Raw genomic sequence first — 13,045 nt, 5'->3', positions numbered from 1 at the left:
CAAGGATTTAACACAGGACAAATAGCAGTCTGACACATTCCACTACAGGGTTACTCGTTGTATGTTCAATGCTTAATTTGTTAAATAATTTTCCATGAGAAGCAGTGTGATTACGCTATTGCCATCTAAAATATTGACTCTTTTTCTACAGGATGTTGATAAATGGTCTTTTGACATATTTGCCTTAAATGAAACGAGCAGCGAGCACAGTCTGAAGTTTATGATTTATGAACTGTTTACCAGATACGACCTTATCAACCGCTTCAAGGTCAGGAACTTCAACTGTGAGATGCTCAGAGAACTGGTTATTTGAATAAGAACAGCAGCCCCAAACCCTGAGTCAAAGGCTTTAGATTGATTTAGCAGGTCACAGGTTGAGGGTCTGTGCTCCCCCTTTGATGAAAACACCACTTCCTGAACGTCTGCGTGCACCCTGAGACTCAGAAAGTTTATCCCAACAGGCACGCCCTGAATTCTTCACAGAATCCTATTTGGACAGAAACTATGTCTTGAAGAAAAGCAATAGGTTCCAGGGTTCTTTTTTTCCCCTTTGTTTCCAGGGCTCTTATACTACACAACAAACCCCTTCTTTTCTTTATTTTGAGGCATGGTCTTTCTATGTAGCCCAAGGTAGCTTTGAATTTGCCGTGTCGCACAGGTTAGTCTCGAGCACTCAGTCTTACTGATTCACCACGGCGGCTCTGGGATCTCAGTATTCCATCACCACATCTAACTTACTGGGAGCTTTTCTTAGACCTAGAAAGCATCTAAGCAATAGATTTTTTTTTAATTGATTTTTACCGAGCTCTACATTTTTCTCTGCTCCCCTCCCTGCCTCTTCCGAGCAATCTGAGGCCCTAACTTCCATTTGCTCGGGGTTCATGGCACTAGAAGGCCAGAAAGACCTGCAAAGCCACCGGTTTTCTCCAACAGCGGAAAACTAGACCTTGCAGCTCATATTGGGGCATTTCATATTTTTAAGAACTAGCCTTTTTTTTCTTGACTGTGGAAGACATGAAAATTCAGAGCCCTATAGTATGAGCTATTTAATTTGCTTTCAAATTGCAGTCCAGTATATCAATGATGTGAGTTTTTTTTTAAAAGACAAATCTCACTGAACTTGAAATTACTGCCCATATTTGACTTATCAATTTGCTCCGTTTCTAAACCCTATGCTCGTGTTTGTGTAGCATGACAATTTAAATGAAAATGTAACCATAAATATTACTTTCCACAGATTCCTGTTTCTTGCCTAATTGCCTTTGTAGAAGCTTTAGAAGTTGGTTACAACAAGCACAAAAATCCATATCATAATTTGGTTCATGCAGCTGATGTCACTCAAACCGTGCATTACATCTTGCTCCATACAGGCATCATGGTAAGAAAGCCTTTATAAATGATGTGTGTTGGCATAGAAACAAAGCATCGTTCTCTTGCATTCCTCTTGTCTGTAACGCCACGAACGAATGTTTGCACAGCATCGTAACTAACCTACATGCAATAATCACTGAGATTTTACAAATTAGTTGTACATTTTTCAGAAAATATTTTAATTCTTTAGAAGAAAACATGCTTAAAGGTCAATTAAACTATATTTACTGTATTAGTTTTCTAAAATTTGAACTGTAGAGCATTCTTTTTTGTTTGTCCTCTTTTAAAGTTGAAAATAGATTTTTAAACTGCTTTCCACAGTGGCTTGATTATTCCTGCTGACAGACAGTGGCTGGAGACAGCTGAGGGTCCTGTTTTGTAGTCTAGCATGTCACCCTTGTTGTTGACAGGACTGGTGACCGGAAGCTCAGATGGGGACTTAGGGGACATCTGAAAGGACATCTTCAATTTTCACTACACTGGAGAAATACCCACTCTTTGACAAAGCAGTCACTTCAAAAACAGTCCTCTAAGAAGTATTTTTGGGGTTCTTTGTTTTTCTTTCTAATTGTGTCTCTCTGCAGCACCTGAGTTTCCCCCAAATCTTTTGGTTTAAGGCGGCAATGTCTCGGTTGTTTCTGGAATGCTATGCTTTTACTTGCTTTAGTGTACATGGCCTTATCAGCGTGGACACAAGGGCTCCTGAGTAATAAGTGTCCTCTGTGGTGTCCACTGACTTAGGGTTCATAGACTTAGGGTTCTCCACTTGACTTTTAGCCTGTCAGCATGGACACAGGTCCTCCTGAGCGGTCAGTGTTCTTCTGTGGTATCCATTGCTTTAGAGTTCTCCATTTGCCTTTTGATTGCTAATGCCTCTGTCCTGACTTCAATGGGGAGCTGACTTTTCTTTCAAACGTCTGACATTCCCTCTTTCCTGACTGTAGTGTGAGGGGCCGGATTGTTGGGGTTTCTGTCCCTCCCAGTACCCCACAGCCGGCAAGCAACAAAGAAAATCACACACAAGACTCCACAAGATTATAAACTGATTGGCCCATTAGCTCAGGCATCTTGTTAACCCTTGTAGCTTATATTAATCCATTATCATTATCTATGTTAGCCACACGACTCAGTACCTTTCTCAGCATGACAGCTCACATGTTGCCTCTTCAGTGGTCTGGGCAGGAATGGCGGAGGGAGCTTCCTGCTTCCCAGAATACTCCCAGTCTCTTTGCTCCACCTCTACTTCCTGTCTGGCTTTCCCGCCTATACTGCCTGCCTGGCCAATCAGTGTTTTATTAAAATACATGATTGACAGAATACAGACAATTCTCCTGCACCACCTGACTTTTTAAAAGTTAACTGAAAACAATAGAAAAGGAAAATTCATTTAAATCACACTCTAAAGTGGAGCGAGAACGGAGGGGGGTTTCCGAAGCGGAAGTGAAGATGCAAGGCCAGCATCCCTCCAATTCCGTCACTTCTCCGCTGGGACGCAAACTGAAAAAATAAACGATGTGGTGGGCAGAATTTCATTATCTTACAAAATTTTTTACAGTGCAAACACATTTTGTTATTTTCTTTTGCTTACTACAAGGACTGCAATAAGCATCTCCTCTTTTTTCCTGAGACTTTCAAGTTCAAAGGTTACGCTAAAAAGATGTGAGATACCACATTAGTGGACAAGCAGAGAAACTGAAATCTGGCATGTGACTTTACCTGCAGACTTACAGGGAAGATGTGCTGAGTCCATCTCATGTCCCTTCCTATTCTCTTGAAGCCTGGGAAATCTGAGCCCACATCCTGCTTTCTTGCAGGACGCCAAGAAAATGAAGCCATTTGTGCAGGTCAGAGTCACTCTAGAGAAAGCCACAAATGCGAACGTAACTTCATTTCTTTCAACAACATTGGCATGTCACTTGGCTTCCAATTTCAATCCTTTCCTCAGCAAAATATCAGTTAGTTGGACCATTACAAAATCAGTCTACTGTTAAACCTAATTTAGTCTCAAGTAAAATCCAGAAAATGCTTTTAATTAAAGCAAAAGAGAGAATGAATTTTACAATGGAATAGAATTTTTGCAGGTGAAATGAATTCATGAATGTGTTGAGTATTTCGTCAAAATGAGAGCACACTGTCACCTTGACAGTTTTGGGAAAGTCGTTTTAATAATCTTTCTTCCGCGGTGCTAGGTGAATGCTAAGTTTTATACAGATGAACATTTCTGTCTTTGAAACAAAAATGCATCACAAAAATACCAGCTGTACCTCTCTGAGTCTTTCTTTCTCCCTTCAGATTTGGGATGGAAAACACCGGGTCACTCACTCCTTTTAGCGTTGAGTTGATTCCCTGATAGTTTGAGATGGTCCTATCAGAGTGACATTTAGAGAACACTCCTGCTCTAGGCTAGTGCTGTCAGGTGACTAATGCATCTGTCACTAGATGTCTGAAGAGCTGAGCCCGAAAGGGATTGTGATGAAGCTTCCTGGGTTTTGCCATCAGAGGGAAGTCCTGGGTCCGGACAGCGTGGAGAGAAGCAGAGACTTGATGCCAGCACAGCTGCTGGGCCTCCTTTTCTCTCCTTTGTCCCTCGATTAACTTGTAACCTGTGCCAGAAGGACAGAGAAGTACAGAAAGTCCACTTGCTAAAGAGACGGCTCTATGGAGGGATGCCAAGCTACCTCCAGCTGTCCCTTTAAATACAAGGTCATTCTAGGCCTTTTCCAGAGCGTTTTCACACTAGGTGGCTTTTCTCATTCATTCTCCCTGATGATCTTGGGAGAAGAGAGGTGACTTGCGATCTTTCCTCTGGAACTTGCAACCCACTGACTGCCCAGACACCAACTTCCACACTTTGGGATGACTCCATTTTTCTCCGATCAATCTACAGAAAATGTGGCAGGAAATCCATGTTCTGTGGTAATGGCTTCCCTGGCAATTCTTTTTTAAAGGGAGGAGGCGGCCGCCAGCTTTGAAAACATTATCTTCCACTTCTAATATGCTAGCTCTCTGTTTTGATGCCCTGGTCACTGAAACAGAGTTAATAATACTGACCAGTTCACAGGCTGCTAATGAAGAGCCGTTCAGTTTCGTTATAAGCATCTTATGCAGCACCTGAAGTAAACAGCTGTTAATACAAGGCTTATTAGCTTTCATAATGTAATAAATACCTTTCTGTGTTAAATTATTGCAAACTAGTCATGTTTATTCAAAAAGATGGAGAGAAAAAAAGTGCCCAATTCCCCCAACACTTTAGGCTGAAATAGTTATTATATCCCTCTAAGACGCTCTTAAGAACCAATTTCTGATCTGAAATTCTTGCCAACCTTAACACATGCTTTATCACGCACATGTACATACATACATAGCAATTCAAATATGAGTATTGCCTTTGAGTTCTATTAGCTTTTACCCCTTTAGACATCCACTCAAGATATCCAGTTCTGCTTTGGAAAGCTCAGAACATGGGCAGTTGTCTTGAATCATGAAAGTTACCGTGCTCCACAGAAAAAAAGAAAATTCAATCTTTTTTTGTTTGTTTGTTTGAATCCCAATTCTTGTCTCTGCTTAACCTCTGGCATACTGATCCAGTTTCATAGGACTAAGCTTTGCTACCTGCTAACATAAAGATACAAATATTTATCTACTGAGGGGAACATAGGACAAACAAAAATAATGGAATCATCTCAAGGGCCCATTTAACAACAGTGCTAGCTCCTTGCTGTCTGTCACTGATGTGGCAGCGCTTAGGACGGTCAATACGTCCTTCTGACATAGCCTGAGCACCGCCCACTTGAGAACACATTGACCCGAGCCCTCTAGGGCACCTGCTGTCTGCAGCTTAGAGAAAATACAGAATCTACATTGCTCCCGGCTCATGATTTTAACCTTGGATTTCTGCCCACCAGGAACCAGCAGAGTCCCTGTGTTGGTCAGTTCTGTTCTGTTGATGGGAAACACAATATGATCTGATTTTGTATGTCCCCAAAATTATTTTAGAAATCTACAAATGTAAATGTTTCCTTAGCTATAAATCTACAAATGTAAATGTTTCCTTAGCTATAAACACATTCACCAGCAGCCATCAGTGAACCAGCCATGAAGGAGCCAGCACTCACTGCAAAGTTCTTTCACTACGACAAAGAAGATAATAGATATTTTTCAACTGAATGTGAAAATTTCTACATTCCCAAATTAATTTCTCCTATAAACATAATCAGTAAGGCCATAACACGGTAATAATTAAATAGAGTTCATGGAGAAACGTCTCTTCATGGGGAGCAGAGATTAACTAAGAGAAAAACAGGAAATACATTTAAAATCAATTTTTATAGCTAGGAGGATACTAACTTTAAATAAGTATGAGCTAGTCTGTGATTAAATTCCATCTCTAAATTTACTTCACAGACTTATATTTGATATTATCAAAGTAGATATTGCATGTTGCTTTCTCTCACCAACCAGTTAAATCTATAAATATACAATCAAGAGATACTTGAAGATGATAGGTTTTCTCTTCTCTCACAAACATGTTTCTTTAACAAAACAATGAATCTCTGAGGTAAAAGCTGTTTTAATTTCATTTCTACTCACTTCACTGTGTCTAGTTCCATGGTCTCAGAGGGAACGCTGGAGGCCCAGTCCCAGCTCAGGCTGTAACACAGGCTATTAAGGTCATTTTCTTCCTTTTAGTGGCTCTCAAATGAGTTTTTACATGCACAAAGCACCTAGTTATACTAAGTCCCTTAGGTTCTGAGAGGCCTTGCCTGCAGGTAAGGCTTCTGGATTTCAAAGACAGGCCCAAGGCAGCCTGTTTGTCATCTTCCAGATTGAATGCTTTGCAGTATGAAGTCGTAACTGTAGTAAAGTGCCATTTGCTCTGTATTTAGCTATTGGACAGGACTTTGATAGAAACAGCCCATGAATTTACTCAACTTTTGGAAGCCCACAGAGGAAGACCCATTAATTCCATTTTAACAGAATCTGTGGCTCAGACGGTAAACATTTCATGTGCCCGGTGACGAAGAGAGACTCATAGAAAACTAGCTATCATGTGCTCTCTTCCACTTCTCCACCCCCACCTCCCTCTTACGCAAAACTGATGGGCTTCAATGTTACAGGCATTATTGCCTGGCATGCGCCAAATTCTCCAGTTGGTTCTGTGAGAGGAACACATCTCGGCGACCCCTGAGAGCCCACCGTTGCTGACTCTCTGGCTTCAGTGGCGCCTGTCTGACTTTTCTAGGAAATCCAGTTTCATCATTTTAATCCAAGTAGACCATCAGTTGGTTTCACAGTCTGCATCCTCTTCTCAACCTCATTTTATCAGACTGTCAAATGCAGCATACGTGTGTGTGTGCACGCGTGTGAATGTATGTGATGTATGTTGATGTGCATGTTCAGGTGTGGGGGATAAGTTATGTGTTTCATAGGCATGAAAGATGTCCAAGAGCAAACATCACACTTTAGAACCCCTTTTCCTAATGCAAGTCCTATCTTCTTGCAGGACTGTCCAAAAGAACATTTGCTGGTAGTCTTGTTCAGTGTCTTAACTGGTCTATAGGAAATCACTTGTCCAGTATGATCAATGAACATGTGAAATATACCTACTGCAAATGGGCAGTAAATTTAATTCTATTATGTTTTATTTATATTTAATTGTCATATGTGTTGTTGTGTGCTATACAGATGTGAGTGATGAACAATACATTGAATTATTCTATAAACTATAGCAGTAGGCATAGTATCAGACAGATGATAAAAGAAAGGTCAATGTATATGAAAAAGAAGGACCTGGGTTTTACATGAAAACAGTTATTCTTTTCTTTGTTATTATTAAGTTTTCCTGAATGGTTATATGTGTGCCATGAATACAAAATTTGGCAAATTCTTAGAACCTTTTCCACATCCTTACATCTAAAAATAAACATTAGTTTCTCTTTTGGAAAGAACAAGTTCTTCCAATTATAAATGGAAATTTGTTTTCATGGGTTTTTAAGTATACATTTTAGTGAAGGTGAGCTCTATGTTAAAAGACCACTATATTATAATTTATGTCATAAATCCCAAACTAGTAAAGTTGTTATTTTAAAATCCTTTTGGAGTCAACCTTTCAGACGGTGGGAAAATGACACCCTTTTTAAGGAGCAAGGGCAATCATTTTGGATTTTAGATTTTGAGCTTACAAAGCACAGAATGATCATTGGTTTCCTGAAGCATTCATTATTCATAGCTAATCAAGTGAAAACGGAAAGCATAAGAAAGATAGCGTTATTTTATATGCTTGGGCATTCTGAGCACACTAAAGACTTCCCCATAAAAAGAAACAACGATGAGGATGTTGAACATGACGGGATGTTCCCTTCCTTTGCTAGCACTGGCTCACGGAACTGGAAATTTTAGCCATGATATTTGCAGCTGCCATTCATGATTACGAGCACACAGGAACAACAAACAACTTCCATATTCAGACGCGGTAAGTGCCATGAAGTCTTAACTTCAACAAGTTCAAATTTATTTTTCTCAAAAAGAGAAGACGTAGAAGGTGGCCATGGTCAAAGTAACTACATATCTTTATAAAACCCATTGCCGTGAACTGTGAATCTATGCCAATCAAAATTATTATATCCATTTTATTTATTCTTAAGAGATGTTTAGAACAAGTAGATTTTTACTGAAAATGGATTTAATGATTTTTTAGCAATCATTCTAAGCTTTGACAACGTAAATCAATCTGCGGCTGTTTTTGAAAACCCACACGTTTTGCCTGAGTATTTAACAGTTTAAAGTGCTTAGGTGTCTAGCAGCCAAATTCTCTCTGCCAAGGCTTAGCCTGAGCAGTCACACAAGTCAGACATTGATCCACTGAGGCATGCCACTTAACAGATTGTCTCAGGCACTGTTTTATATAATTGTATATTAGAAGGGGGACAATTTTCTTTCTTAAGAAATCAAGAGAGTGAAGAAATCTCATTCCAGGGCAGCATGAGGTGCTCAATAGATTTGAAAAATCGGATGCTTTAGTGACGGTTATAATGACACCTATTCAAACCAAAGTACTAAAGTGGACACGTATTGTAATATCCTCTAAGGTTCCTATAATAAAATAACACTGGATGGCTGCTTTAAGCAACGAACTATTCCTTCCTTACAGTTCTGGAGGCTGGAAGTCGAAGATTAAGGTGTCAGTGGCTTGTTTTCTTCTAGGTCCTCTCCCCTCACCCCAGCTTGTGGACAGCAACCTCCTTGTGTCTTTTCTTTCTGCATATGCTTGATTGGCGCTCCTTCCTCCCCATATGAGGGCACCGTTCATAATAGACTTGGTCTCTCACTTACATAACATAATTTTACATCCTCTATACCCATCTATATCCAAAAACAGCAGAGCTTCAACATATGAGTCCAGCAAGGTTGAAGTGCAGAACTCAATCTATAAAAGGAAGGTGCCCTAAACTCCTTATGGTGAAACAAGGGTATCAATGCCTGAGAGATAGAATTTAGCTCAGGACAAATCAGGATGCAACTCACTTTCTATCTGTGAAATCCTAACATTTCTGTGTTTGATCAGCCATGATTGCTTAATGAGGAAATACCACCTGCGTCTCTCTGGGAACCTATAGAACTTCTCTGTTGAGAGAATGCTAAGTCTTGTTCTTTATTGGCGCCAGGTGGTGGCGGTACAGGCCTTTAATCCGATCACTGGCACTCAGGACCAATGGCAAGGGAACCTCTGAGTTCAAGTCTAGTCTGGTTCTACAGAGTGAGTTCCAAGACAGCCAGGGCTACGCAGAGAGCCTCTGTATTGAAACAAAACATAACAAAAGCAGACAAATAAAAAATGCTTTATTGGCATATGTTAATTATGTATAATAATAATTTTCTTTATAATAGCTTCATAAATGTAACATGAGGGCCGACTTGTTGGGGTTTCTGTCCCTCCTGGTACCCCAACAGCCGGCAAGCAACAAAGAAAATCACATGGAGGACTCCATAAGGTTATAAACTGATTGGCCCATTAGGTCAGGCTTCTTATTAACTCTTATAACTTATATTAACCCATTATTCTCATCTATGTTAGCCATAATGGCTCCGTACCTTTCTCAGTTGGGCAAGTTACATGCTGCCTCTTCAGTGGTCTGCGCAGGAGTGGCTGAGGGCTTCCTGTGTCCCAGAATACTCCCAGTCTCTTTGCTCCACCCCGACATCCTGTCTGGCTTTCCCGCCTATACTGCCTGCCTGACCAATCAGCGTTTTATTAAAATATGATTGACAGAATACAGACAATTCTCCCGCACCACATAAATGCATATATAACTCTTTTCACTAAATTTGCCCCTTCTCCTGTGTGTCTCCCACCCTTCGCAACGTCTTTGCTCCTCCCATTAAATACCACTTCTACTTTATCTCCTTTTGTGCATGTGTCTGTGACCCAGTGAGTTTCAGTACAGTTTATGCATGGACACTTTACCAAAGTACATCTGAGTAAAATGTCTCTCCCTATTCTATCAAACACTAACTGTGCATAAAGCCATAGGCAGCAGTGGGGCCCAATGAGCCTGTCCCATGACATGGTGTTAAGGTATTGACAGGCCCAGTCTTGTGAGACTCTAGTGTAGGCCATCACAGCGCTGTGTGTTCAACATGCAATGGTCACATCGCACCCCGAGGACAGTTTAGCAGGCCACTCCTTTTCTTCCAGTTCTTATATCCCCTCTATTCCTTCTTCTGGACAATGGTCTCTGATGTTATCACCTATAAGGTTGATATAGATGTTCCAGTATGGCTGTGATATAACTGGTCCCTTTGTGGATGAGCAGTCAGTGGTTACTCTCACCGCTGTGATTCGTTATGTATCTCTGCGGGAACCGCTACCCACTGCAAAAATATCGTTCTTACCAAGACTGACAGCAACACCAACCTATGGGCAGAAACACAGTTTCTTATGTAGTGATATTTCATTTTTATGTTAATAAATAAAGCTTGCCTGAAGGTCAGTGCAAAGTAGCCACACAGGCCAGGCAGTGGTGGCACGCCTTTAATCCCAGCAACCACACTAGTCAGCCAGAGGCCGGGTGGTGGTGGTGCACGCCCTTAATCCCAGCACTAGAGGGAATGTAAGGTGGGATGAGACAGGAACTCACTGTCTTGCTGTCTTTAAATCAGAAGATTTCAAAGAGGTGAGAGCTCTCTAGCGGCTTTGCTGCTTTTGCTTTTCTGATCTTTAAGTTGAACCCCAATATCTATCTCTGGGTTTTTATTATTTGTGTTATTTATTTAGAAGGCAAGCTAATGGGCTTATGCAAAAGCTATGTTAGTAGCTTCCCTACTCAGCCCTGTGGCCTCCTCAGTCATGGACTTTTGATTAGGTTCATAGTACTAAACATGAATTTCCTCCTGAGACAGTGAACCACAAATCCAATCAGGAAGTGATTTATTATCTTCATAAAACACAAGCCATATTACATCAATGGAAACATCTTGCAAATCTAATTGGTAATGTGTCTACAGGATTGATAGTGGAGAAAGACCACTGGTAAGAGTCCTCCGGCAACAAGCATTGCATCCTCTGGCACTGTGAAGGATATCCTTCCAGTGAGGAAGCAGCCCAGCCAGCTCAGACTTGAACTCTCTGTGTCTGAGACTAGAGAGCATGATGTCTTACTTAAGCAATACATTCTTACCATCTAGTTCTGGCGGGAAACCAACAGTGGAGCTAATTGCCTGAATTTTTTTTTGGGGGGGTGGAAATAGGGAATTATTTGATACCTCATAGGAGGGTAGTCTCTGCTGGATTCCATTTAATAACATAACTTCTGGAAGCAGACTTATGTACCCATAGGGGTATCTCCACTCAAATTCTATTTTATTTCTAATTAGTTCATTAAGTATCAGCTTTCTATATGGCCTTTTCATATATAGTTTTAACTGACCCTTCTTTCCTCACTTTTCCCAACGACCTTGACCCACGTCCACCTTAACCCAATATCCATTCCCCTGAATCCTTCTTTCCACGTGCTCACACATGGTTATTTTGCTTTGCTTGTTTTGATAAACCATTTCTTAGAGCAATTTTAGATGTGTAGAAAAGCTGATCATGGGTCACAAAGCTTCTGGATGCTTAGCTCAGCCACCCTACAGATTTGCCTGGCAATCAGAACCAAGGCAGATGCCTTGCCTTGTGGAGTTCTAATCACGTTTAATAAGCTGATATTAATATGCTACTAATTTAAGTTCTTACTTTACTTTCGGGTTCAGACTTTGATTATAATTTCTATAGATTTTTATAAATGTTTAGTGTACCCCACTGTAATTTTGGTGAGTTGACCATCCCTTCTTCTTTACTTATTTCTCGTCTTGTTTTGCCATTGGAAACATATATTTTCTAAAGATTGGGCTAGTTTTACCTTTTCTAAAATGTCATGTCATGTTAAAAGTAGACAGTGTGTACCCTAGGCTTGTTTTTGTCCCACTGGGCAGCATATGTTAAAAGTCCCTCCAAATTTTCTGGTGTCTTGCTAACTAATTTTCATTCTTGATATCGGAATAATATTGTACTGTATGGAAGAATTTTGGTCTGCTAAATTTTAGCACTTATAAACCGAGCTGCCGTGACATAAATGTGACAGTTTTTATGTGATTGGTTCATTTAGGTTTTTAACAGAAATATTTTAACAGTTAATATTTTAGATATAAGGCGTCATTGGGGGAAAGGCACAATTTCTCCCAACATTAGGTATTATAAAACATAATGGCTGCTTAAGATGACTGAAATTCAACTTATAGATCCTCTGGTTTACATTCCATGATATATTAAGAAAAATTAAGGTCACGGGGACGAAGTGACCTGTAAAAATACCCAGTCAGTAGATGGCAATACTGAGACTAAGAAGTTGAGAAGAAGGACAGAATCAGTCTGTGACTAGCACAAGAGACAGACATAGGGCTGGCCCAAGTAGAATGGACAACTGATCAACAGAAAAAGTGGAAACTCAGTGAAAATCTGGTGAAGACCTTATGTTTATCCTTGGACTCATGTCCCCAAGAATGATGTAGAAACCAGGGAAAAGAAGAACCTTGGAATCTGGCTATAAAGCAGGCATGTTATTAACTTCTTTTGCAGAGTAAAGAGAACACCTTTTTCTTTTCTGTTATGATCCAAAGGAGAAGAAGAGTGTCTGTATCAAGGTTGCTTATTGAGGACGTTTTGTACCCGCAGAATCCATGAAAAGGAGCGGGTCTATAGAGAGGTCTTTACGGAGCTGGGCTTTGCATGGACAAACAGTCCCAGGGGTTGGTGAAGGAAGCAGGTGCCCTGTAACCAGAGAACAATGCTTGCCCTTCCTGCTCTGAGTAGTGAAGACCAAGCTGGTTTCTCCTCTGCTGCATCAGGACATCCCATGTAGCTTCCTTTCCACTCATCATCCGCAGCAGGGCGAAGAAGTCTAACTTATTTAAGTGCTGGGTTTAGAGGAGGAGGAAGCAAAGGAATTAGGTGAGGGAGAGAAGGAGGCCACGTGGAAAAGGGAGAAGGAAAAGGTGATGATGACAAAAGGCAGCAGGGTTTTCCTCCCTTATAGCAAATCATAAAGACGAGCGTGGTTTTCTACCTTACTGCTTTTCTTAATAAATTGTCTACCAGCATCAATTATTTAATGTTGTCATTCTGCATGAACTTGAA

General features: G+C 40.6%; 1 protein-coding gene across 15 annotated transcripts in view; it reads left to right on the top strand.

The window, feature by feature from the left end:
- Pde1a (phosphodiesterase 1A) overlaps nucleotides 1-13,045 on the top strand; it is a 256,187-nt gene that overhangs the window by 200,985 nt on the left and 42,157 nt on the right. For all 15 annotated transcript variants that reach the window (XM_085680911.2, XM_085680915.2, XM_048425914.3 and 12 more), the window contains 3 exons: nucleotides 152-268; nucleotides 1,238-1,378; nucleotides 7,743-7,843. In XM_085680911.2, the coding sequence (XP_085537037.1) occupies nucleotides 152-268; nucleotides 1,238-1,378; nucleotides 7,743-7,843 (359 nt within the window). The remainder of the gene's footprint in view (nucleotides 1-151; nucleotides 269-1,237; nucleotides 1,379-7,742; nucleotides 7,844-13,045) is intronic.

This window comes from Myodes glareolus, chromosome 21 (genome assembly GCF_982192425.1).
Source record: "Myodes glareolus chromosome 21, mMyoGla1.1, whole genome shotgun sequence".
NCBI lineage: Eukaryota > Metazoa > Chordata > Mammalia > Rodentia > Cricetidae > Myodes > Myodes glareolus.
Note: the sequence above shows the minus strand (reverse complement) of the source record. Positions and strands in the feature narration are given on the sequence as shown.